The sequence below is a fragment of the Ascidia mentula genome, chromosome 3 (genome assembly GCF_947561715.1).
Source record: "Ascidia mentula chromosome 3, kaAscMent1.1, whole genome shotgun sequence".
Taxonomy (NCBI): domain Eukaryota; kingdom Metazoa; phylum Chordata; class Ascidiacea; order Phlebobranchia; family Ascidiidae; genus Ascidia; species Ascidia mentula.
Window position 1 is genome coordinate 901,559 of NC_138568.1, and position 24,281 is coordinate 925,839.

General features: G+C 35.7%; 8 protein-coding genes across 11 annotated transcripts; 5 read left to right on the forward strand and 3 right to left on the reverse strand.

Annotated features, from left to right (window-relative positions):
* Positions 1 to 332: 332 nt before the first annotated feature.
* Positions 333 to 3,431, reverse strand: LOC145894988 (pyruvate dehydrogenase E1 component subunit alpha, mitochondrial-like). The gene is made up of 11 exons (XM_082983727.1): positions 3,296 to 3,431; positions 2,989 to 3,125; positions 2,780 to 2,873; positions 2,578 to 2,704; positions 2,418 to 2,509; positions 2,111 to 2,203; positions 1,755 to 1,828; positions 1,399 to 1,549; positions 1,145 to 1,212; positions 775 to 883; positions 333 to 608 (listed from the first exon to the last, which is right to left on the reverse strand). The coding sequence occupies exons 1-11, from the start codon at positions 3,350 to 3,352 to the stop codon at positions 438 to 440; spliced, it is 1,173 nt and encodes a 390-aa protein (XP_082839853.1). The 5' UTR covers positions 3,353 to 3,431; the 3' UTR covers positions 333 to 437.
* On the reverse strand, positions 3,417 to 4,200 carry LOC145894999 (small ribosomal subunit protein uS13). The gene has a single exon (XM_082983736.1). The coding sequence runs from the start codon at positions 4,169 to 4,171 to the stop codon at positions 3,713 to 3,715; it is 459 nt and encodes a 152-aa protein (XP_082839862.1). The 5' UTR covers positions 4,172 to 4,200; the 3' UTR covers positions 3,417 to 3,712.
* Positions 4,201 to 4,513: 313 nt separating this feature from the next.
* LOC145894974 (ribosomal oxygenase 2-like) lies at positions 4,514 to 6,782 on the forward strand. Of its 2 annotated transcripts, none has more exons than XM_082983705.1 (8): positions 4,514 to 4,917; positions 4,977 to 5,122; positions 5,240 to 5,432; positions 5,544 to 5,739; positions 5,797 to 5,948; positions 6,005 to 6,164; positions 6,244 to 6,467; positions 6,598 to 6,782. In XM_082983705.1, the coding sequence occupies exons 1-8, from the start codon at positions 4,558 to 4,560 to the stop codon at positions 6,769 to 6,771; spliced, it is 1,605 nt and encodes a 534-aa protein (XP_082839831.1). In that variant the 5' UTR covers positions 4,514 to 4,557; the 3' UTR covers positions 6,772 to 6,782. The 2 variants fall into 2 exon arrangements, with proteins under 2 accessions (XP_082839831.1, XP_082839830.1); XM_082983704.1 differs by having other exon boundaries at positions 4,514 to 4,887; positions 4,956 to 5,122.
* Positions 6,783 to 6,832: 50 nt separating this feature from the next.
* LOC145894991 (signal recognition particle 19 kDa protein-like) lies at positions 6,833 to 7,552 on the reverse strand. The gene has a single exon (XM_082983733.1). The coding sequence runs from the start codon at positions 7,422 to 7,424 to the stop codon at positions 6,996 to 6,998; it is 429 nt and encodes a 142-aa protein (XP_082839859.1). The 5' UTR covers positions 7,425 to 7,552; the 3' UTR covers positions 6,833 to 6,995.
* A 561-nt stretch (positions 7,553 to 8,113) lies between these two features.
* Positions 8,114 to 12,509, forward strand: LOC145894966 (uncharacterized). Its single transcript, XM_082983693.1, has 11 exons — positions 8,114 to 8,261; positions 8,380 to 8,550; positions 8,791 to 8,965; positions 9,154 to 9,264; positions 9,320 to 9,378; positions 9,558 to 10,419; positions 10,611 to 10,673; positions 10,782 to 10,829; positions 10,913 to 10,987; positions 11,049 to 11,240; positions 11,611 to 12,509. Exons 2-11 carry the CDS (start codon positions 8,383 to 8,385, stop codon positions 12,051 to 12,053), a joined length of 2,196 nt encoding a protein of 731 aa, XP_082839819.1. The 5' UTR covers positions 8,114 to 8,261; positions 8,380 to 8,382; the 3' UTR covers positions 12,054 to 12,509.
* LOC145894963 (uncharacterized) lies at positions 12,508 to 17,479 on the forward strand. Its single transcript, XM_082983687.1, has 13 exons — positions 12,508 to 12,585; positions 12,789 to 13,065; positions 13,368 to 13,463; positions 13,517 to 13,593; positions 13,698 to 13,962; positions 14,041 to 14,151; positions 14,207 to 14,265; positions 14,442 to 15,408; positions 15,599 to 15,661; positions 15,769 to 15,816; positions 15,891 to 15,971; positions 16,029 to 16,220; positions 16,585 to 17,479. The coding sequence occupies exons 2-13, from the start codon at positions 12,789 to 12,791 to the stop codon at positions 17,025 to 17,027; spliced, it is 2,679 nt and encodes an 892-aa protein (XP_082839813.1). The 5' UTR covers positions 12,508 to 12,585; the 3' UTR covers positions 17,028 to 17,479.
* On the forward strand, positions 17,433 to 20,526 carry LOC145894976 (uncharacterized). Of its 2 annotated transcripts, none has more exons than XM_082983707.1 (9): positions 17,433 to 17,559; positions 17,763 to 17,930; positions 18,149 to 18,332; positions 18,655 to 18,750; positions 18,804 to 18,880; positions 18,985 to 19,243; positions 19,398 to 19,469; positions 19,530 to 19,721; positions 20,067 to 20,526. In XM_082983707.1, exons 2-9 carry the CDS (start codon positions 17,763 to 17,765, stop codon positions 20,516 to 20,518), a joined length of 1,500 nt encoding a protein of 499 aa, XP_082839833.1. In that variant the 5' UTR covers positions 17,433 to 17,559; the 3' UTR covers positions 20,519 to 20,526. The 2 variants fall into 2 exon arrangements, with proteins under 2 accessions (XP_082839833.1, XP_082839834.1); XM_082983708.1 differs by having other exon boundaries at positions 17,482 to 17,559; positions 17,817 to 17,930.
* Positions 20,527 to 21,024: 498 nt separating this feature from the next.
* LOC145894980 (interferon regulatory factor 4-like) lies at positions 21,025 to 24,204 on the forward strand. 2 transcript variants are annotated; one of them, XM_082983716.1, is made up of 9 exons: positions 21,025 to 21,164; positions 21,324 to 21,488; positions 21,727 to 21,910; positions 22,114 to 22,215; positions 22,268 to 22,335; positions 22,515 to 22,674; positions 22,834 to 22,905; positions 23,033 to 23,239; positions 23,339 to 24,204. In XM_082983716.1, exons 2-9 carry the CDS (start codon positions 21,324 to 21,326, stop codon positions 23,800 to 23,802), a joined length of 1,422 nt encoding a protein of 473 aa, XP_082839842.1. In that variant the 5' UTR covers positions 21,025 to 21,164; the 3' UTR covers positions 23,803 to 24,204. The 2 variants fall into 2 exon arrangements, with proteins under 2 accessions (XP_082839842.1, XP_082839843.1); XM_082983717.1 differs by having other exon boundaries at positions 22,271 to 22,335.
* Positions 24,205 to 24,281: the final 77 nt, after the last annotated feature.

Consider the following 24,281-nt stretch of genomic DNA (forward strand, 5'->3'; position numbering starts at 1 on the left):
CACCATTTAGTATTATTAGAAGGGATAGCCAAAAGGACATTGGGAGTAGTAAAATATTCAAGATTGCCATGCCATGAACTTCTTAGCTAGGAAAACTGGTCTTGTTTTGGTATATCAAAAGGTGTTCCTTCTCAACCCAACCACAACAGAAACCATTGTCTGCCTCTTCTAGACATAATATTTTTCAACAATGGCCAACTGTTACTCAATACTCTGCATACCTGTGACAAGAGGTCATTTGAACCTTCTTTTCAACTCCAAGGTAAAAGCTAAAAAAAGCTTCCTTTGATCAGGTAGGACAACAATGGCTCATTTACCCCAATAGTGAATTTCAAAGATTTATTTGAACTTCACTCATGCAATAAAAAGCATGGCCAACATTATAAATACTTTTGTGTAGCTACAAAAAAACAAACAAATGGAAAAACAAGTTTGATTTAAGCATTGGGTGCATGGTAAAGTTTGGAGTATACCGTGCAGTCACGCACATCAAATCCCTGCTCTGTTATGTAAATATTATTGGCAAGCTCGTTTATTTCTGGTTCAGTAGATGCAAGTGCTTTAGCAGTTTCCTCCTCAATATGTTGTTTGGCTTGGGTGTCAATGGCCTGGAAAAAGAATGTACATGGAGTCACTTATTTCATCCATGTTACGAAACTTCTTTTGGTTACATAAAGGTTTAAAATTTCTTCATGCTGATGTCCGGTACGGAACAGAACAAGCCAAATGGAAATAGGAGCCAATATATAATATTTGTCTTTTAAAAAATCAAACCTTGACTTCTTGTTTTGTCACAAATCCAGCTTGCATTATTTTTTCACGGAAACTTGAGATTGGATCAAGAATCTCTCTAACTTCCTTCACCTCATCACGAGTTCGGTAACTAGAAAACGGAAATTTAAAAATATAAACACAACACTAATAATGAAGAAATTTAGTTCTCTACATGTAATCACTCTGAAAATCTTCCTACTAGTATTATGCATCTTTACATTGCTTAGCGTCTGATGCTAGTGTTACAAAATAGTAATTACTTTTTAGTTGCTACCACCACTGCAATAACAACAACTTCCAATGCCGGAGAAACTTATTTAAGGTCTACATAACGTTTTCTACAATACAACTGTTTCTTCCTATGGCCCACCTGGTCCCAGGATCGCTCATGCTGTGTCCATGGTAACGGTATGTGACAAGCTCCATCAAAATTGGACCCTGACAAATATTTTTGGTGAGACAAGTTTATTATTGAGGGAAAGTTTAACTGTTTCATTTATTTTAAACAAACAGTCATATTGTTAAGTCAGCCTTTTACCAAGGAGAAAAACAGTGTTCAATTATCTGAATTAACAGAAAATGCCATTTTTGTATAAAGCGGGAGTTTATTTTAAAAATTAATACCTGGTTCACTGCATGATCCTTTGCAAACTTCGTAGCCTCCCTTACAGCCAATATATCCATTCCATCTGCCCTTATGCCTGGTATATAATCACCCCTGGTATAAAAATCAGTGCTTGCAGCTGCACGTGTTATGCTGGTACCCATCCCATATCTACAAAATATTAATACAGGTTTGTTTGTATCAGGAAAAATAATTTAATTTTACCCAAGAAATCAATTACGTTGAGTGGTTAGGAGAAACAATATGTTTCATACCCAGATGAGGTTAATCAACATTGCTATATTGAATGTTTGAGTGCCAATTTCGACTGTTATATATGACAACATTTTATGCAACAGATGAACAAAATATATACCTGTTGTTTTCACACACAAATATACAAGGTAGACTCCACAATTTTGCCATGTTGAAAGCTTCGTACAGTTGCCCCTGTTTAGATAAAAACACAATTAGTTGGGCCTGAACTGAAAGATCAAGTGCGTATGTAGTATTCTGATAAACGTAAGCAGTCATTGCTTTGCAGTCTGTAATGTAATGCGCCTTAAAGGTCACAAGCATTCATAGATACAACTTAACAATAGAAACACTTGGCAATAACATGCAAAGCAAGATTATAAAGTATTAAGTTGTATTAAATACTAAGCTACTTCAACACCACCTAACTAAAGAAAAGGAGTTTGAAGGAGTGGATAATATATAAAAAAAAACTACCTGGTTGGCTGCACCATCTCCATACAAAGTTACACAAACCGAATTTGTGTTTCTGTACTTGTGAGCGAAGGCCACACCAGCACCAAGTGGAACCTAATGTAAATATAGAAAAACACTTTGAATATTACTTTATATGTGTGATACCTCTGAAAACAAGTGATACACCCGTAGTCATAAATTTGCTACATATATATGTTGTGCATACAGAATCAGCACAAAAAGTGCAAAGCTAATGAAAGAATTGTCTGCACCACTGCACATCCAATGTATCATTAAAAATATGTATATATGTGTATATATATTATACCTGTGCCCCCACAATGCCATTTCCACCATAGAAATTGTCACTGTACATGTGCATGGAACCACCCTTGCCTTTGGCACAACCCAGCTTGCGACCTGAGAATAGAAATGTTAATAGAAAACAATCATAAACCATACGTGTAAATACAAAAATTAGACATTACCAAAAAGTTCTGCAAGCACTTTTGACACGGGTACTCCACGAATGTAAGCCCAGCCATGAGCTCGGTAAGCAGTGATTACATCATCTTTTGGAGTTAAACTTGCTTCAATTCCAACGCAACATGCTTCCTTAACAGCAAGCATAAAAGTTCAGAAAACCTGGTTGGTTTTAAAGTGAAAATTGACAAGTTGATTTATACACACCTGTCCATCATACAAGTGGCAAAAACCTCGAATAACTTTCTGTTTATAAAGTTGATCAGCTTTCAGTTCCATTCGACGAATTACCTGCATTTGTCTGTTCAAAATATGTCACTCATTAAGAAAACTTTCATGCAACAAACAAATTCAATTTCTGAATCAAAGATTTACATCAATACAAGAAATCCACTGCCTTACACTATCTAACATACGTATAATATTTGATGGCATCTTCTTTGGTGCAATTCAATGTAGTTTCTGGTCCTTGATCAAGTTTATGCAAATCAAACGGCTTGGCCGAAAACGAGGATTCAGTTGCATAGTTACGTTGAAGTGAGCAACTCAAAACCTGCAATCAACATTTTTAGATCTTTATCGCAAATAGAAAATTAATTTAACCAAAGGTGGTTTGAAAAAAAAGAAATCCAAGGGTATGCAACTAATTCAAGTTAATCTTTTATATACATAGTACATCTAATGCTCACAAGGATTAAAGGTTTACAAAACAAACCACCATACCTTTTGGTTTTGCTTTGCTGCCTGAAGCAGGCATGAGAGGGACTTTTGCAAAGCCATGTCTACAAGCAGTAATTAAAATTCCATTGCTAATATAACAATTACAAGGTCCAAGGTCCCAAGGTCTGCAAACATACAATGACAACTTCATGTAACATACTGAAGGGCGTGAAAACAGTTTACCAATAGTGAACAAAAACTTAATGTCAGTTTGCACCGTTCTAATACAGAGAAAAATTCCATTATTCCATGAAACACTAACAAACGACAGCAAATTATGCCACACAGTTAGGTGAACACAAACATTCACAATAAATGGTAAAACTATTCCAACAGATCAGTAAAGCACAATCAATTGTCAGTGTACGATGCAGAAACAGCCCCATAGATAACAAATTTTGGGACTTGGTAGACAAATGTTTACTTCTTCTTGGACACACCAACGGTACGACCACGTCTACCAGTGGTTTTAGTGTGTTGGCCGCGCACTCTGAGACCCCAGTAGTGTCGAAGACCTCTGTGGGCACGGATTTTCTTCATTCGTTCCAGATCCTCACGGAGCTTGTTATCGAGCTGGTTAGACAAGACCTGGCTGAACTTGCCATCGCGGGCATCCTTCTGTCGATTGAGAAACCAATCAGGAATCTTGTATTGGCGCGGGTTCTGCATGATGGTAACCACACGATCAATTTCATCTTCGGTGAGCTCGCCAGCCCGCTTCGAAAGATCGACATCCGCTTTCTTGCAGATTAAATTGCTAAAACGTCGACCCACACCTTTGATGGCGGTCATGGCGAACATAATGTTGCGCCTGCCATCAATGTTGGTGTTTTGGATACGCAAAATATGCTGGAATTTCTCAGGAATAACGAGAGCCATTTTTCTACTCACCGAACTTCACCAGCGCAAAGGCAAAAGAGGCCCCACAATGCACCGGTGCCGCACACATATCACGCTCTAGTGATTTATTGTGACGTAATAATATACCCCACGTGTTTACTCCTTGGCGTTAAGCACAAATTTTAAATGAATATTTGTAAAAATTGATGCTGCTCCAGTCACTTGAATGCGAAATAAACTTAAATCTTTCAAAACAAAGTTTGCATACCTCGAGTTAAATTTACCTCACTTCTACTTTGTTGAAAACAGAGCCCACCTCCAAAACATAAATAAAAACGCCTCATGTAAAATTGTAAATGCTCGGTGTTTAGTCAAGTGAAAACACATGCAAAATGCTTCGCTAAAATCAGTTTTTTTAGACGAGAATGCCTTCTAACAAAAGCAAAAGAGTCCAGGCTAAAGCCGGTCTTTGCGAAAAAACGACAAAATGTGACAAAAAGGTTGAAGAAAGAAAGACATCAAAACGACCGAAAGGAGCCAACTCAAATGGTGGATCGAAGAAAAAGATCAAAAAAGAAGAAAAATGTTCTTTACTAAAGGAAATATCTTCCAGTGAAAGTGTGTTTAATTTCTCCAGTCCTAAAGACTTTTTAAAGTCTCTGTTAGGCCTCGAATGTTCCCTAGAAACGTTTTTCACTGAATACTGGGAACAAAAACCACTGCATATTCCTGTGAACAAACGGATTGGCGACTTGGTAAGAGCAAAATACTATATAACTTCAAGTGTAATGGGATAACTATTTTTAACTGCTTTGCTGTTTAGGATACAACACAGAATGAAAAGGTGGAAAACTATGTGAAGCAAATATTCAGCCCCAAGATTCTTGAATCAATTGTTGAAACAAATGATGTGGAATATACTGTGGATGTCAATGCTTGTAAATTTGTTGGAGGAACAAGAGAAAATTATCAGGGGGATGGAAAAGTCCAGTAAGTCTGTTGTAATTGATATGTGTAATGTAGCCTATTTTATAAGATCTTTATTCCTTTTTTGTAAAGTTCTGGATTATGCTTTGCAACAGTTATAGTATATTTGTTTTCATGAAGAATTGGCGACATCAAAGATATTTTCGGTGATCAAAAGATGACGGTACAATTTCATCAGCCCCAGCGATTTCATGATGAAATTTGGAAGATTCAAGAATCTATGGAATCCTACTTTGGGTGCTTGGTTGGATCCAACATTTACATGACACCTGATGGAACACAGGGATTGGCCCCTCATTATGATGATGTGGAGGTATTTTACAAAACCCCCACCATTGTGCTTAGGCTATACATGGACAGTTACCATACTTGTATTGAAAGCAATTTTACTTATAACTGTGATGAATTTGCTTTGCATTCCCAGGTTTTTATTTTGCAACTTGGTGGAACAAAAGATTGGAAACTTTATTCACCAGTGCAAGAATTAACGAGAGATTGTAGTCCTGATCTTGATGAGGATGTTATGGACAAACTAGAACTCCTCATGGAGGTGACCATGAAACCTGGAGATCTTCTATACTTTCCTAGAGGAACAGTCCACCAGGCAAAAGTCAAGGATGGTAAAATCCCCCACAATCACATGGGTGCACTCAAGAATAATTGCTTTTGTTTGTTAGGCTGTGGTATGTCAACACACATTACAATCAGTACCTTCCAAAATCATTGCTGGGGTGATTATCTGGTGACAACTTTGCCACATCTTATTGATCGATGCACAGATAAGCATAGAGGATTTAGAAAAGGGCTTCCTGTCAATTACCAAGAGAAAGTAATGGAGGTTTTTCATTTAAATTATTATTTTTTATTTACCAAAAACTTTTCCAGGTTGCCAGCAAAGAGTTTGCGAGTCAGTTTCTAAAAATGTTGGATCAACTCAAATCTGCAGTTAGTGATGTCAGCATGGAATTTCAGAGAATTAACGTGATGACGTTAGATTTCTATGCAAACAGACTTCCACCACTGCATGCAAGCACAGACCCAGTCGGTAACAAACTACTTGTGTTGTTGATCAATTGATTGTGTAAAGATGACTTTTATTATGTTGGAACTACTTCATTATTTAGGAAAAATTCCCAATCTGAAGTCATCAGTGAAGTTTGTCCATCCTGGTCACGTTGTTATTTCAAGGGGGAAAGGTCTTGATGATGGGAATATATCAGATGAGGAGGAAGATGAACTTTTAGACAATGACTTCAATAATAATATAATTGATGAAGAAAATGAAGTATTTGTCTACTATTCAAACAACAATAAAAGAAAGCTACACATGCAGAAAAATTCGAACAAGGTAAAGTTCTATTTGTTTTACGTAATACATACAAAAATGCCAAAAAAATTCTTTAGTCTTCAAACTAGCTGTAAAATTTTGTCTGGCACAGAAATCAAAGAAAACAATTTAAACTTTTGTTTGTTTTCAGCCAAGTGGGCTTCGATTCGACATTAGCTGCATGGAACCGTTACAAAAGTTGAAAGCAAGTGGACTGGAATATGTCGACGTCCAAAATTTAAATTTACCTATTCACCTTGGACTTGATATGTTAATCGGTCTTTGGGCAGAAGGACTGATTGAATGCAAACCAGACACTGATTAGTTTCAACTTCTGTTCCTTTTATTTTCACTTCCAATAAAAAACAAACAGGTGATGGTAAATATTTGACATTAAAAGCTCATGGCAGATACAGATGCAATACAGTTGCTTTTTAGCAAAACCTTTAGATTGCAAAAAATGTTTCCCGTCTGCAAAAAAATCTTTGAAAACATCTCGGTCTGCAACAACCACATCACCACAAACACGACATTATTCAAAAAAGATTGCTATCTTCTTTTCTTTTGGCCTTTCTTGGATTTTCCCTGGCCTGATGCAGAGCTGGAAACCTCGCTTGCCCCTTTCTGTGTTCTGGTTTTTAACTTGGGTATCATGGAGCCAAGGAAAAGTAGCAGTGCCTTTTTGTTGGGAAATTGTTCATTCACCAACGTTCCATCTGGTTGTCTGAGCTGCACCCGTATTCGGCCTTTGTACAGCGCGTCACCTTTGTAAAGCTCTCTTGGGTGGATTTTGTTTGTCTCTACAACTGGTTTGAGTCCAGCAGATGTACAGACATCCCTAATTTCGTTGCACGTTGGATTTTCACATCCCTTCTCCTTGGGTACTCGTCTGCCATCTGCAATAGTTTTTTTGCTATTCAAGTAAGCAGGATAAATGCACAATTGTCCATCCAGACTGACTTGCGATGTTGAAGCCATGACTGCGAAAACTATTACACCACCTGAACAACAATAGTAACCTCTATTAAATATACATTACCACAATTATGTCAACTTACAACTAAAAGGGAAAAGATGTCTAATTTCTATTCCGTATTGTTGCAAAAAAGCGAAGCAGTGACGTGTGTACTCGAAAAGTCCGTGTAAAATTTTGTGTACTTCTTTGGGAATTTAAAAGTCAAAACCATTTTAAAATAATTTTGCAAAACTCGCTTATGAATTTTTCTTTTCGTACAATTATTAAAATATGTTTAATTCAATATTTCGCTGTATCGGCGCTTTACAATCACACTTTAATGATAAGTGCAAAATTAAGGAGTCAACAGCGCTGGTCGTTGCATTTTCACACAGAACCACTGTTTTAGTATATTTGAATTGTTTTTCGAAGTTATAAAGTAAACGTTCAGAGTAAAACAATTGTCTCCTCTTGTCTTTATTAAGGTTCAAAAAATATTTCAGCGCAATGTTCCACATGACTGCTCATCACAACATTACCTCATTTTAGCAACAAAACCTGGGGATTACCCGCCGAGGGGAACAAACTCTTCACCGAGGTTCAACAAAATGCAGTAAATTTTTGGATTTGTTTCCCTTCGGTGCGTGGGTGTCGAGGGTTTTTTTGAGGAAGTAGTCTGTCTGTCCTTTTTTCACCCATGTCGAAAGCTTTGGGAATTTAATTCACTTCTATTTTTACATGTCTTGCCTAATATAAGAGCAGTGTGTATGTGTATGTGTGTGTGGAAATTGGTTTAAAGCAAAGAGAATCAGTGACCACGTAGAAGTTTGGTTTTGTTGCAAAGTTGCACAAGTATCAAGGTATGTTCACTAGAAGCTTTTATAATCAACTTTTACAAATAATAGCATAAAAACTATAAGGAATGTATAACTTTGCATAATTTTAACTGTACTTTTAGTACAACGTTGGGCATTGCAGATCATGGCAGAAGAAGATTTCAAGACTTCTCTACGCCATTGGCTCAGTAGGAGGTTGGACCGCAGAGATATTTTCAACTTGAGATGGGAAGACCAGGATAAAGGAACATTTAGAATTCCCTGGAACAAACAGGGCGACCCCAACTGGGAAAAAGAATATGAATTGTTCAAGGTATCATGGTTTTCGAAAAACAATTCTAATAAAAAAAATTCATAAACGAAAACTAATCAGTTTTTTTTTCCAACTAAAGATACAAACATTTTTAGGAAATATACATATGTATATTTGTATATGGCTTTATCATACAAGAAACTTTTGCAACCTTGCTCATGTTGATTTTAATGCTTAAATCACATTAAATACACTGTGATTTCATGCCATTAAGCATAACATTGACATAAAAATTCACAGGATTGGGCAGTTCATCGTGGAACATACACAGATGATTTGACTTGGACAAAACTGAAAAGTAACTTCAGGAGTGTTCTCAGTAAATCAAATGATTTTGAACTGGTGAAAAAGATGGATTCCCACCAAGTTGGAAATTATTGCTTGTACAGGAGACTCACACACCAGGAGGCAAAAGGTCGAGTTTAGGAGCCTGAATTTATAGTAGTCAAATTGTAGCCTGTAAGTTCACGTTTTTTTAGTTTCTTGCGTTTATAATCATTTCACACTCCTTTCTAAGAAATCGAGGTTAAAATTAAATTACATGTAGCATTTTTTATCTTATCTTTATGGATTTTTGTTTTGAAGGAAAGTTTTATTTAACAGAAAAGACAAAAAAGAATAAAAAGGTCAAAAAGCAGTCTTCTCCACCACCTAAGGCACAAAGAGCCTCCACTGGCACCCCTAGCTCTTGTAGTTCCAGCCAACATACACCAGGTATATAGTGGATATACCTTATGTATATTAATGTTGACATTTAAAACTATTGCAGGTTCAAGTGGAATCGGGTCTCACCCTTCTAACTATAGCAACAATTCATCTCCAACTCAGGTAGCCAACATTCTTACAGAAAAATGCACATATCAATAAAATGTGATTTTTGGTACTGCAAAAAGCTTAGTCAAATTCTGACTTTTTTTTGGACAGGATAGGTTATATAAAATAATAAACAACTAATATTTTTAAGTGTCTGCGGGCTTAGAAGCAAATAACTTTTTTATTTCTTTCAGATCGAAGCGAATTGTCCTTTCCCAACATTCCGAGGTCCCGACAAAACCTCAAACAAACAATCACAACAATGCAATGAAACCCCGTATGTTGAATACAACACCTTGAATCAACAAGGACACGATTCTTTGTTCAATCAAGATGAAAATCTTCAACCACCACAACAAAAATGTGTTGTGCAGCATGGTCAGCAGCATATCCTTGAACAACAGTGTCAGATTCTAACACAGCAGAAAAAGCAACAAGAACAACTACTGCAACAGCAACATCAACAGCCTATGGTACAAGCACAGCAACCACCACATGCCATGGTACAACCACATCTAATGCAACAGGCCATGGTGCAACCACAGCTACTGCAACAGGCCATGATACAGCCACATCTACCACAACAGACCATGATACAGCCACAGCTACCACAACAGGCCATGTTACAACCACAGCTACCACAACAGGCCATGATACAACCACAGCTACCACAACAGGCCATGATACAACCACAGCTACCACAACAGGCCATGATACAACCACAGCTACCACAACAGGCCATGATACAACAACAGCTACCACTACAGGCCATGATACAACAACAGCTACCACAACAGCCCATGGTAAAAACACAGCAAAATATCTGCTTTCCTCCACAACGGGTTTCTCAACAGATTCCACAGCTTAATCTGCACCACAATAATGTACATTTCTATACTGGACAACCTGGGCAAGCTTCCCAACACTCAAATTATTCTGATCTACAATATAGTGATGTGTCACATCAAATTGATGAATCATTTCATGACACTGATGATATTTATGTGACTGCTGATTGCAAAATGAGGGAGGGTACATTCAGTCCTGTACCATTTGGTAAGTCAAACTATCTATCAACTTAAAATCTACTGTGCCATGATTCTGGAAAGCAGTACAGTAATTTGATCATTGCAGCCAATCTTTGTAGATTGCATTTCAGCATTGCGAACTCAGTACTCCTGTTGATACATTTTATAAAATTTCTTTTTAATTTCACTCTTACTGTTTAAATCTTGCATTTTTAATAGATGTTGAAGACTTTGCAAGTTTGTTCTCAGAAATGAGTGGAAATGTTCAACCCAACCACAATGGTAATATTATTGTTTTCCTATATTTATTTTTATTCTCAAACAAATTTCACCGATTATCCAGACAATCATAAACTTGTTTCCATATATGCTTTCTTCTGTTTGTTGCAGGTGTCAGTGACGCTACGATTACTTCTGTTACTCAAACTCCCAATACAAGTAATGTGTTTTTATTGAATTAAATGCCTGCATTGCTTGACTTTGTGCTTAACATGGATAAACTTAATAAACCCCATTTACAGTGGGTGATGATGATGAAACAATGACTTCAATCAATGCCACTCTACAAAATGCGATGAAAGACCTCAATCTGAATAGTGAGTTTGTATTGGATGATTGAATACTTAGTAATTAAAAAAAACACTTGTTTTCATGAAGATGAGAGTCTCAGTCAATTCGAGTTCACAGTAAGATACAGAACCAGACAGGTAATGAATGGACTCCTAAATCCTGAAGAGGAATGCAGACTTCATTATGGTGAAGGGTTCTTTCAAAAACTCAGCATTCTGACCACAAAGCAAGAGGTTCCACCAGATTTTAAGATACCATCAACTACACTTCCTAATGCAGGTTAAAAACCATTATTTTGCATTTTTACTATTTTAAGCCTTTACAAAATTAAACATGTGGTGATGTACCTCAGTCTGAAGTTGCCATGTATGGCCTTGTTTAACTATATTGGCAAAGGAGCCAAGGAAGTGTTTGTTTATCTTCCCCCTTATTTCGTGAATAAATCTAGTTCTCACTCAGACCAGTTGGGAAAAAATGGCTTTGATTCATTTTGACTGTGATGCCAGTAAACTTAATAATCTTGATTCAATAGCTAGGATTGTCAAGTAAACTGTTTTCACAGTATCTTATACTGTCATGTGACATCATGAAATTAATCTACACTGTTCTGGCTCTGAATGATTTATGCAAGCAACATAATCTTTTTCAGGACCAGATCGAAAAGTCCAAAATGTACTGAACATATTTGATCAAGGGATTGTATTTTCTGTTGAAGATAAAACGTTGTTCGCTAGAAGACTTTGCCAAGCCCATGTTTACTACTTTCCACAGGATTCAAGCAATGAAAAACCACTGAAACTTACACGAAATGAAAAAACTGTCATATTTTCCTTCAAGCATTTCATTCATGACCTTTGGCAGCATAAGAATAACCCCCTGAAACATGCACCGTTAACTACTGTAAGATTGTTCGTTGGCATTGTCCCTAAAAATGTTGAATCATTTACATTGGCCAGCATCACTTTCAAGCCCACAGTAGTTGACAAAATAAAGCAATTTGTGCTGGAGAGTGATTTCAGAAGTTTGGGGTTGAGTTCACAAAACTCTATTGATTATATACTTCGACAAACAGAACTTTTAAGCATGGGTTAAAAAAGTCAACTTAAACATTATGCTTGAAAACAAGTCATTAGTAAAGCGAAAAGTGTAACACGCCAATGGCAGTCCCAAAAACTGGTCTTTTGTGCATAAATGTACATTGCATAACAAAAAGTATATGTATATATGAGTGTGTATGTTGTATCCCATTTAGTAGTTTGTAAACGTTTTCATGCACTTTGATTTGTGTTTTTTATCGAAAAAACTTTCCTTTGCTCTTTGTTGATTTAATTTCCATGTATGATATAATATTGTTCTGCAAGTGAAGGACTTGATTTAATTGTGACATATATTTGTAGTGACAAACAGTGACGGATGAGTGCAATGTTGAATCATGTTTGAAATATTTGTACATCTGGAATTGATTGTGTAGAAAGGCTCTTTACGTGACTGTTGTAGTTTTTCTGATTGATCATTTTAAGTTTTTCTCAATCGATTGTTGTTTTGCAGGGATTAGGTTTATTTACACTGTACTACTGTCTGTTTTCTTCAAACCAATTTTTATTTCTGGACAACAAGATTGAAGGTATGCCCAGTTTTTCATTTTGAAGTACCTACATTAGTGATATTGCATGTATATCACAAGGTAAATAATGCCTAAAAGTTTGTCAATTTGGTTGAAACAGCATTAATTGCTATTGTTTTTATAATACATTTTTACCACCTGACTAAATTTCCTTTTCATGTTCAACTTATTATATGACTTAAACACATGAGATCACTCTACAGATGGCTTGCTCAAATGAACATACACTAAATCTGGTGCCATGGTTACTGGTACAGATTGAAAAGAAGATGATTCCAGGACTCCAATTTCACAAAGAAGATAAAAGTTTGATTCAAATCCCATGGAACCATCAAAATTCAGGGTCAGATTTAGAGGGAATTCTACACAGTGCCCTAAACCAATCTAAACACTTAAGAGAAAGGAAAGACCTGCATCAGCTTAATAAACAAATGAACAACTACAGGGTGTACCAAATTTTGACACTGGATGAAAGCTGTGGTATGTTTTTTTTTCAAATACTTTTGCTTTACTTACTGACTGTACATTGCATTATTGTATTATGTCAAATTTACTATTTTAGTATTGCCTGCATAAGTGCACCACCCAATACAAAACATGTCAGATATATTACTTAATCAAGTATTATTGTCAGCCCTGCATGCACTATGCTAAAGAAATCCAGCTGCAAAACAACTACAACTGATTCAAAACTAACCAGCAATACATTATGTAGCGTCCGATTCGTTTGTCTGATTAATAATTTTGAAATATAGTAGCAAATACTTAGATGTATTTGACAGAAATTAGGAAGAACACAGTCAATAGACACAGTAATGATGGTTCAAACAGCAGTCAACAAAGCCCAGCAAGCTGTGTTAGCTCTTCTGTTTCAACCGGTAAGCAAACACAATGTGCTAAAACCAACACCAAAATATCCACAATTTTACAGAAATTTCTCTGACTCCTCAACAAGCACAAATCAGTGAAGAAAATACTAATTTTGATGGAAATTTTTCCATGGATGTGGTTAGTTTTATGTCTGACACACTTTTGTTTGTAACAAACTGAAGAACTTTCATTTTACTGAAGTTAAGCTTTTTCATTAAAGTACATATGGACTTGTTTTGCAGGACTTACATGACGAGCTTGATCTAGATTCTATTACACCAATTCTGACTTACACAACAAACCCAGTGGAAAACATTCAGGATTCTGTTAATGTAAATAACCAACTGCAAGATGATCCCAGTCAATGTTTTGCTGATAGTAAAGCAGGAAAGCCCAGTGTCCTATATGTTGGTGCAAACTTGGATGATCAGCAAATTAGTAATGTACAGACATCTGATTGTGGTTTGGGTGATGTTGGTTATGTACAAACTGCACCAAGAAATCGAGGTTAAAATTAAATTACATGTAGCATTTTTTATCTTATCTTCATGGATTTGTATTTTGAAGGAAAGTTTTATTTAACAGAAAAGACAAAAAAGAATAAAAAGGTCAAAAAGCAGTCTTCTCCACCACCTAAGGCACAAAGAGCCTCCAGTGGCACCCCTAGCTCTTGTAGTTCCAGCCAACATACACCAGGTATATAGTGGATATACCTTGTGTATATTACTGTTGACATTTAAAACTATTGCAGGGTCAAGTGGAATTGGGTCTCTCCCTTCTAACTATAGCAACAATTCATCTCCAACTCAGGTAGCCAACAGAAAAATGCATATATTAACAAACTGTAATTTTTGTATTGCAAAAAGCTTTGTCGGATTGTGATTTGGGTAAATTTTTGGACAGGATAGGTTACATAAAATAATAAACAACTAATATGTTTAAATGTCTGCGGGCTTAGAAGCAAATAACTTTTCTATTTATTTTAGATCGAAGCGAATTGTCCTTTCCCAACATTCCGAGGTCCCGACAAAACTTCAAACAAACAATCACGACAATGCAATGAAACCCCATATATTGAATACAACACCTTGAATCAACAAGGACACGATTCTTTGTTTAATCAAAATGAAAATCTTCAACCACCACAACAAAAATGTGTTGTGCAGCATGGTCAACAGCATATCCTTGAACAACAGTGTCAGATTCTAACACAGCAGCAAAAGCAACAAGAGCAACTAACGCAACATCAACAGCCTATGGTACAAGCACAGCAACCACCACAGGCCATGGTACAACCACAGCTACCACAACAGGCTATGATACAACCACAGCTACCACAACAGGACATGGTAGCAGCACAGCCACCAAAACAGTCCATGATACAACCACAGCTACCACAACAGGCCATGATACAACCACAGCTACCACAACAGGCCATGGTAGCAGCACAGCTAGCAAAACAGTCCATGATACAACCACAGCTACCACAACAGGCCATGATACAACCACAGCTACCACAACAGGCCATGGTAGCAGCACAGCTAGCAAAACAGGACATGGTACCAGCACAGCAACCACAACAGGCCATGATACAACCACAACAGGCCATGATACAGCCACAGCTACCACAACAAGCCATGATACAACAACAGCTACCACAACAGGCCATGATACAACCACAGCTACCACAACAGCCCATGGTAGCAGCACAGCAAAATATCTGCTTTCCTCCACAACGGGTTTCTCAACAAATCCCACAGCTTAATCTGCACCACAATAATGTACATTTATATACTGGACAACCTGGGCAAGCTTCCCAACACTCAAATTATTCTGATCTACAATATAGTGATGTGTCACATCAAATTGATGAATCATTTCATGAAACTGATGATATTTATGTGACTGCTGATTGCAAAATGAGGGAGAGTACATTCAGTCCTGAACCATTTGGTAAGTCAAACTACCTATCAACTTAAAATCTACTGTACGATGATTCTGGAAAGCAGTACAGTAATTTGATCATTGTAGCCAATCTTTGAGAATTGCATTTCAGCGTCGGCGCTTGGTACTCCTGTTGATATATTTTACAAATTTTTTTTTTAATTTCACTCTTACTGTTTAAATCTTGCACTTTTAATAGATGTTGAAGACTTTGCAAGTTTGTTCTCAGAAATGAGTGGAAATGTTCAACCCAACCACAATGGTAATATTATTGTTTTTCTATAATTATTTTTATTCTCAAATAAATTTCACCAATTATCCAGACAATCATAAACTTGTTTCCATATATGCTTTCTTCGTTTGTTGCAGGTGTCAGTGAAGCTACGATGACTTCGGCCACTCAGACTCACAATACAAGTAATTTGTTTTTATTGAATTAAATGCCTTCATTGCTTGACTTTGTGCTTAACATGGATAAACCTCATTTACAGTGAGTGATGATGATGATGATGAAACAATGACTTCAGTCAATACCACCCTAGAAAATGCTATGAAAGACCTCAATCTGAATAGTGAGTTTGTATAGGATGATTGAATACTTAGTAAAAAAAACACTTGTTTTCATGAAGATGAAAGTCTCAGTGAATTTGAGTTCACAGTAAGATACAGAACCACACAGGTAATGAATGAACTCCTAAATCCTGAAGGGGAATGCAGACTTTATTATGGTGAAGGGTTCTTTCAAAAACTCAGCATTCTTACCAAAATGCGTGAGGTTCCACCAGATTTTGTGATACCATCAACTACACTTCCTAATGCAGGTTAAAAACCATTATTTTGCATTTTCACTATTTGCAGCCTATTATAAAATTAAACATACAGTGATCTGCCTGAGGCTGAAGTTGCCTGGCCCTGCTTAACTATATTGGCAAAGGAGCCAAGGAAGTGTTTGTTTATCTTTCCCCTATTTCGTGAATAAATCTAGTTCTCACTCAGACTAGTTGGGAAAAAATGGCTTTGATTCATTCGGACTGTGATGCCAGTAAACTTAATAATCTTGATTCAATAGCTGGATTGTCAAGTAAACTGTTTTCACAGTATCTTAAACTGTCATGTGACATCATGAAATTTTTCTACACTGTTCTGACTCTGAACGATTTATGCAAGCAACATAATCTTTTTCAGGATCAGATCGAAAAGTCCAAAATGTACTGAACATATTTGATCAAGGGATTGTATTTTCTGTTGAAGATAAAACGTTGTTCGCCAGAAGACTTTGCCAAGCCCATGTTTACTACTTTCCACAGGATTCAAGCAATGAAAAACCACTGAAACTTACACGAAATGAAAAAACTGCCATATTTTCCATCAAGGATTTCATTCATGACCTTTGGCAGCATAAGAATAACCCCCTGAATCATGCACCATTAACTACTGTAAGATTGTTCGTTGGCATTGTCCCTAAAAATGTTGAATCATTTACATTGGTCAGCATCACTTTCAAGCCCACAGTAGTTGACAAAATAAAGCAATTTGTGTTGGAGGGTGATTTCAGAAGTTTGAGGTTCAGTTCACAAAACTCTATTGATTATATACTTCGACAAACAGAACTTTTAAGCATGGGTTAAAAAAGTCAACTTAAACATTATGCTTGAAAACAAGTCATTAGTAAAGCGAAAAGTGTAACACGCCAATTGTAGTCCCAAAAACTGGTCTTTTGTGCATAAATCTACATAACATAACAAAAAGTATATGTATATATGAGTGTGTATGTTGTATCCCATTTAGTAGTTTGTAAACGTTTTCATGCACTTTGATTTGTGTTTTTTACCGAAAAAACTTTCCTTTGCTCTTTGTTGATTTAATTTCCATGTATGATATAATATTGTTCTGCAAGTGAAGGACTTGATTTAATTGTGACATATATTTGTAGTGACAAACAGTGACGGATGAGTGCAATGTTGAATCATGTTTGAAATATTTGTACATCTGGAATTGATTGTGTAGAAAGGCTCTTTACGTGACTGTTGTAGTTTTTCTGATTGATTATTTTAAGTTTTTCTCAATCGATTGTTGTTTTGCAGGGATTAGGTTTATTTACACTGTACTACTGTCTGATTTCTTCAAACCAATTTTGATTTCTGGACAACAAGATTGAAGGTATGCACAGTTTTTCATTTTGAAGTACCTACATTAGTGATATTGCATGTATATCACAAGGTAAATGATGCCTAAAAGTTTGTCAATTTGGTTCAAACAGCATTAATTGCTATTGTTTTTATAACACATTTTTACCACCTGACTAAATTTCCTTTTCATGTTCAACTTATTATATGACTTAAACACATGAGATCACTGTACAGATGGCTTGCTCAAATGAACATACACTAAATCTGGTGCCGTGGTTACTGGTACAGATTGAAAAGAAGATTATTCCAGGCCTCCAATTTCGCAACGAAGATAAAAGTTTGATTCAAATCCCATGGAACCACCAAAATTCAGGGTCAGATTATGAGGGAATTCTACACAGGGTTTGTGTTTGTTAAACGTTGATATGTTTGTAAAAGTTCATATGCATGTTAAATAAACTAAACTACAATAACTATGTTGTTAATTATGATTTCGGTAATACTAACAGGCCATGTTACCAATTCATCTACATGTTAGTGTTCAGTGTCTGCAAACAGAAGTGCTGTGTGGGTTTATATTTGTGGCATGAAATTTAATCTATTCACTGTCTTATTACCAGATGTGGGTTGAACGAAAAGGTGTGAAAATAAATCCCAACAGCAAACCAGCAGATGTCAAGGGATCGTTCAGGAGTGCCCTAAACAAATCTAAACACTTAAGAGAAAGGAAAGACTTACATCAGCTTAATAAACAAATGAACAATTACAGGGTGTACCAAATATTGACACTGGAGGAAAGCTGTGGTATGTTTTTTTTTCAAATATTTTTACTTTATTACTGACAGTACATTTTATTATTGCATTATGTCAAATTTACTATTTTAGTACTGCCTGCATAAGTGCACCACCCAATACAACACATGTCAGATATATTACTTAATCATGTATTATTGTCGGTGGTGGTGTACCTGCATGCACTATGCTAAAGAAATCCAGCTGCATAACAATGGAAACTGGAACTACAACTGATTCGAAACTAACCAGCAATACATTATGTATCGTCCGATTTGTTTCTCTGATTAATAATTTTGAAATATAGTAGCAAATACTTAGATGCATTCAACAGAAATTAAGAAGAAAGCAGTCAAGAGACACAGTAATGATGGTTCTAACAGCACTCAACAAAGCCCAGCAAGCTGTGTTAGCTTTTCAGCATCACCCGGTAAGCAGTCTCACTGTGCTAAAACCAACACAAAAATTGACTCAATTTTACAGAAATTCCTCCGACCCCTCAACAAGCACAAATCAGTGAAGAAAATACTAAGTTTGATGGAGATTTTCCTATGGATCTGGTTAGTTTTATATCTGACACACTTTTGTTTGTAATAAACTGAAGCAATTTTATTTTACTGAAGTTAAAGTCCTTCATTCAATTACATGTGAATTTGTTTTGTAGGACTTAGGTGACGAGCTTGATCTAGACTCCATTACACCAACTCTAACTTACTCAGCAAACCCGGTGGAAAACATTCAGGATTCAGTTAATGTAAATAACCAACTGCAAGATGACCCCAGTCAATATTTTGCTGATAGTAAAGCAGGAAAGCCCAGTGTCCTGTATGTTGGTGCAAACTTGGATGATCAGCAAATTAGTAATGTACAGACATCTGATTATGGTTTGGGTGATGTTGGTTATGTACAAACTGCACCACTAGGTGAGTGGGTTTACCAGTTATATTTCAACATTATCTAGAGAAAGTTAACACAAAGCTTGAAGAAAAGCAAAATAGGATGAAAAATTTGTTTGGCAGATTAAGAACTTTAATTACAATTCACGCAATTAGTTTAACAAAATTGTTATTTTAATAGATACTCAATGGGATAAGTCACGTTCTATTCTTTGGAATTACATGAATCACTGCACAATTTCAAATTTGTATGGTAAGTTTCAATTGTTATGAGTCTGAAGTCAATATATTGACACTTTATTATTTGCAACAGATCAGTTATCACTGTACACTATAACCTTACACTATGGTGACATCTGTGTTGGCAAAGGTCAATTTGATTTAGTTAATGAAATGCGACTTTTGTATGGAAGTCATGCAGAACAGGTTGGACTGCTACATGAGCATCATATTACAACTCCTGATCATTTTTTGAAGGATCCTTTGGAATTTCCTTTGTATGCAGGTAAAAGGTTTGAATTGAAAATATCCTTGCCTGCATGCCTGCCTACCTCTGTGCATGCCTTGCTGCAACTCAGTTTTCTCTAAGCATTAATGATGGACACAGTAGTATTTGTAACATCTGCTTCAGCATGATTAGCATATTAGCTTCTGCTTATCCATTCCGAAAATATCCTTCTTGTTGTATTTTACTCTAATTTGCCGGGCAAAAAACCTCAGGCTGTTATGCTACTTTTTACATGTGTGTTTGCCAAGATATGGAATTTATATGGTGTTATATGAAAAGCTACTAATATACAGAACAAATGACAAAAAACAACAGTGTAGCATGAATTGTTTTTTTGTGAAGGGTCAGATGAAAAAATCAAGAAGACCCTCTCCAAAATGGGCCAAGGGATGTTGCTTCAAAGCGACAATGATGGAAACCTGTATGGGACAAGGAACTGTGGAGCAGGAATTTTTCAGTATGATCAGAAAGATGAAAATGAACCAATTTACATGAAAAGAGGGGAGAAAGTCCTGCTTTTTTCACATCAAACATTCATTGACCAAGTTTTTGCACAAAATAAGACAGGGAAATTTCCAAAATCAATGAGGACCAAACGATTATTTTTTGGTTTTAAACCTCACACAATAGAATCAAAGGGTGTTGTGTCTATGACAATAATGCCAGAGTGTGTGGAAGAGATTAAGTCAACAATATTGGGCTCAGATTCGAGTAGTTTGGTTTTCAGTGAAAATTCCCTAGACAACATTATAGAGAAATTTCAACAAATGAAAGTTAAATCTGCCACAAATTGATGAAATACCCCCTGGATTCTGTCAAGTTGTAAGTTTACATTTTAAAAGTTAACGTTGTTAACAAGTGTTTTTAATATATGATACATTGTTAGTTTGTTGTGTAAATATTGGTGACTTTATTTACTGCATTACAAGAAAATGTATTTTAATTATTCCTGTTCTAGTTTTCTGTCAAGTTATTAGCAACCATTATACATGTCTTATTTTGCAGTCAATTAGCAACCATTCAACTTTTTGTGTATTTTATTCCTGTCCAGATTGTAGTGTATTTTGAATTATTGTGCTTCTTTTTCTGCCAAGGATACAACAATTTAAACAGGACTGCTCTTCTGGCATAAATTAACAGAATTTATTTTTCTGTAGTTTTGCTTACCATACAGCAAGACTTCATTGGCAAACGAAACAACGAAGAAAGTGCTGTTTAAATTCTAAATATGTGTAAATTTCTGTTATTGCTAATTAAATATGTGGTGTATTTAGTATTTTAAAGATTTGTGTATTGTCGAAAAAGTATTAATTAACGTGCAGAATGTTGTTTAAAGTGTTTATAACCACCTTTGTCTTCAATTTTATCAGGTTGCTATACTCGGTAGGCACTGAAAATTATTAAACGTTGAAAACTCACAAAGCAGGAAAACTGTTAAAGGTGTGAAGGTTGTTTTAAATTGAACAAAATGTTACAGGAAAAAAACTCCTCTTTTTATTTTGAGATTTTTTATCACAAAATAAAGTTCGAATTTTGTCGATGCTATGAACTGTGTGTTGCTTGAATTTATCAAACTCTGTTTGTGGGTTTATCTTTCAGATGGATTTGGAGAGTGAGCACGGCCTGACAATGAGACATTGGCTGATAAGACAAATAAGTAAGAAGGAGATTGAAAACCTCATTCGGGATCCACTCCATGAAAACATGATTCAAATTCCCTGGAACAAACAAGGGGAATCACCCAGTGAAGAGAAACTTTTTCGAGTAAACGAAATCGACCAGTAGTTTGTTTTGCAAGAAATGTATGCTTTTTGAACATTTACATGTAACTTGAAACACAGAAATATTTTTCATGCTAATACAATATAAGCTGATAGCAGAAGTGTTTCCTATATCCTTGTAATTTCACAAAAAATTGCAATTCGTGGAGGTCCAAAAATGAAGTAACACTTTCAGACTGGCAATCAAATTGGGTTTAAATTAACAAATGGTATTTTCACAGTTGTGGGCAGAGAGAAACGGCAAAGTTGTTCATCCTGATGCGAAACGCTCAAAGTTGAAAGACAACTTTAGGAATGCTCTTCACAAGTCAAATGATTTTGATGAGATGCCTGAGTTGCACGAGCTTAATAAACAATCTGGAAACTACAGAGTTTACACGTTGTTGTCAATGGAAGAAAGTAAAGGTACACTTGGCCCATATTTACTCCAATGATTTTTTGAATTTCTGAACTGTACTTTTGTGGTCTTGGCACTTAAAATTTCTAACATTATTTTAAGTTTTTCTTGCTAATTTAAACAATGTTTTCAATTGCTAAGTTTAACAAGCAAACATTATTTACTCCTACTTTTTGGTTACTAATAAATTATCTTCCTGAAACTTTTATAGCAAAGGCCCAAAGACAAAAAGAAGAAAAACGATTGAAAAAGTTGAGTTCATCTTCAAGCAAACATAGCCCCGCGTACTCAACAACGTCCTCTTCCACGCAAGGTACACAATATTACACTTGGTGTTTTATTTAACCTAAACTATGTGATACAAGCAGATACCCCAGGACTACCTGATGTACAACCATTTCAAGACAGCGAACACCAACCAATGGATTTCACTGTGAGTTATTGCTACAACGATGATATTCCTTGCTTGAAAATGTTTTTAAATTACATATTAATAGACAAACTAATTGCTCGTCATATGAAATCAAGCCAATTTTGTTGTAATATAAGTACTATTGTGCAGAAAAATAATTATATTTTTTTATTTTTATTTGTTTTTATTCATATTTGCAGGAATCTCCTGTTTTTGACCAACAACAACCTTCTCAGTACACAACTCTCCCTGCAAGTTACTTAGCTCCACATGCAAGTTTTACTGGAACTAACGATAGTCACCCAACAATGGCACAAGATGAAAGTAACAACTTTCAACAAGCCCATGCATCCAACACTTGTAAGTGCACAACCTGCACCACGTTTTGGGAAATAACGATACTTATTTAGTTTTTTTTACTTTTATGAAACAATATCTAGTTTTTTTTATTTGTAGTGGTAATAACATTGAACCTTTAGAAGTTATTTTTATTTGTAAAAGTAATGACTTTTTTTCTAGCATTGCAGGTCAATCCCACAGATTCAAAAGTTAAAATGCTGCTAAAGAAGTTAAACCTGGGAAATCATTGTGGTGAGAATGTTTCCTAAAAATATGTACATATTCTTCAAAAACTTTTCTGCTTTTTGACAAAAAATTTGGTGCAAAAATTGTGAAAAAAAATAACAAAAAAAGGTAGCATAACAATGGCATGTTTTAGATGATCTTGTGCTCTTCACTATCCAGTTGTATTATGACAGTACACCAGTTCAAACTTGGAGAATGGATTTAAGCAAACCAATTCGATTTCTTTATGGCGATGATGAAAACCAATTCGCTTACATTCTCTATCATAAGCAACTGGAAAAAGATGAGGAAATGCCAGAAGAATTTAAGTTTACACCCTATGAATTTCCCAAATATAATGGTTAGTTTCAAGTCAATATTTATAGTCTAAGTGTATGAAATAATCAAATAACTTTAAAACAAGCAACCCAACTCAACATTTTCCCAAATTTTCTTTTAGGTAAAAACCACCTTGTGGGTGATACTCTGAAAACAGCAGATCAAGGTGTTACTCTTCGAATTGATGACCACGGTAACCTCTATGGAAAAAGACTCTGTCAAGTGAGGGTTTATCATTTTGAACAAGGTCAGGAGTCAGAACGGAATCCAGTCAAGCTGGAAAGATACCAGGAAAAGAAACTTTTTTCATATGAAAATTACATAAAAGAACTTTGGGAATTTACTACTCATTCCAATTGCACGCCACGACCATCACCACAAGAGGTAAAAAAACTCTACTTTGGAATTGTCCCAACATCAACAGAGGCTAGTGGACTGATAACTTTGGTAATCACCCCTGAAGTTGTTTGTCCCATAAGAAACAAGCTTGTTTACAGAGACCAGTCAACACTTATAGCTATTAGTGACCCAAACAGCATCGACAATGCAATACGGGATGTTGTACAAGGCGTGTTTATGCAATAAGATTGTTTATATTGAACATAAATAATAATATTGAATGTTTTGTGACACCAATGTGAAGTTGTTTATATTCGCCAACATCATTGTCACATTCACATAAGGCTGGAATTAGTTGCTAGATGTTCATCAATATTATCATTCAAATAAAGTATTGCAGAAAGTTTAACCTGAATTTAAAGTGACTACCAATACGCACATATACAACTTAATTAAAACATAGCATGCTTAACTGTACCTGTCAAATAATGTAAATATGGTAGTTTTTTTTTCGTTTTTAATTTTTATACTCGGATTTGCTTCATTTTCTTTTAGCACTTGTATGGGTTTAAATTATGTGTGTGCCTTGTGGTGTAACAGCATGTTTTATTGATATGGTAAACTAACAATAAACAAGGATTGTGGGGGCAGGTTTGTTGCATCAGTGTTAATTCATTCCAATATTATCATGGTATACAACACAGATCACTTGTGTTGGAGATAAG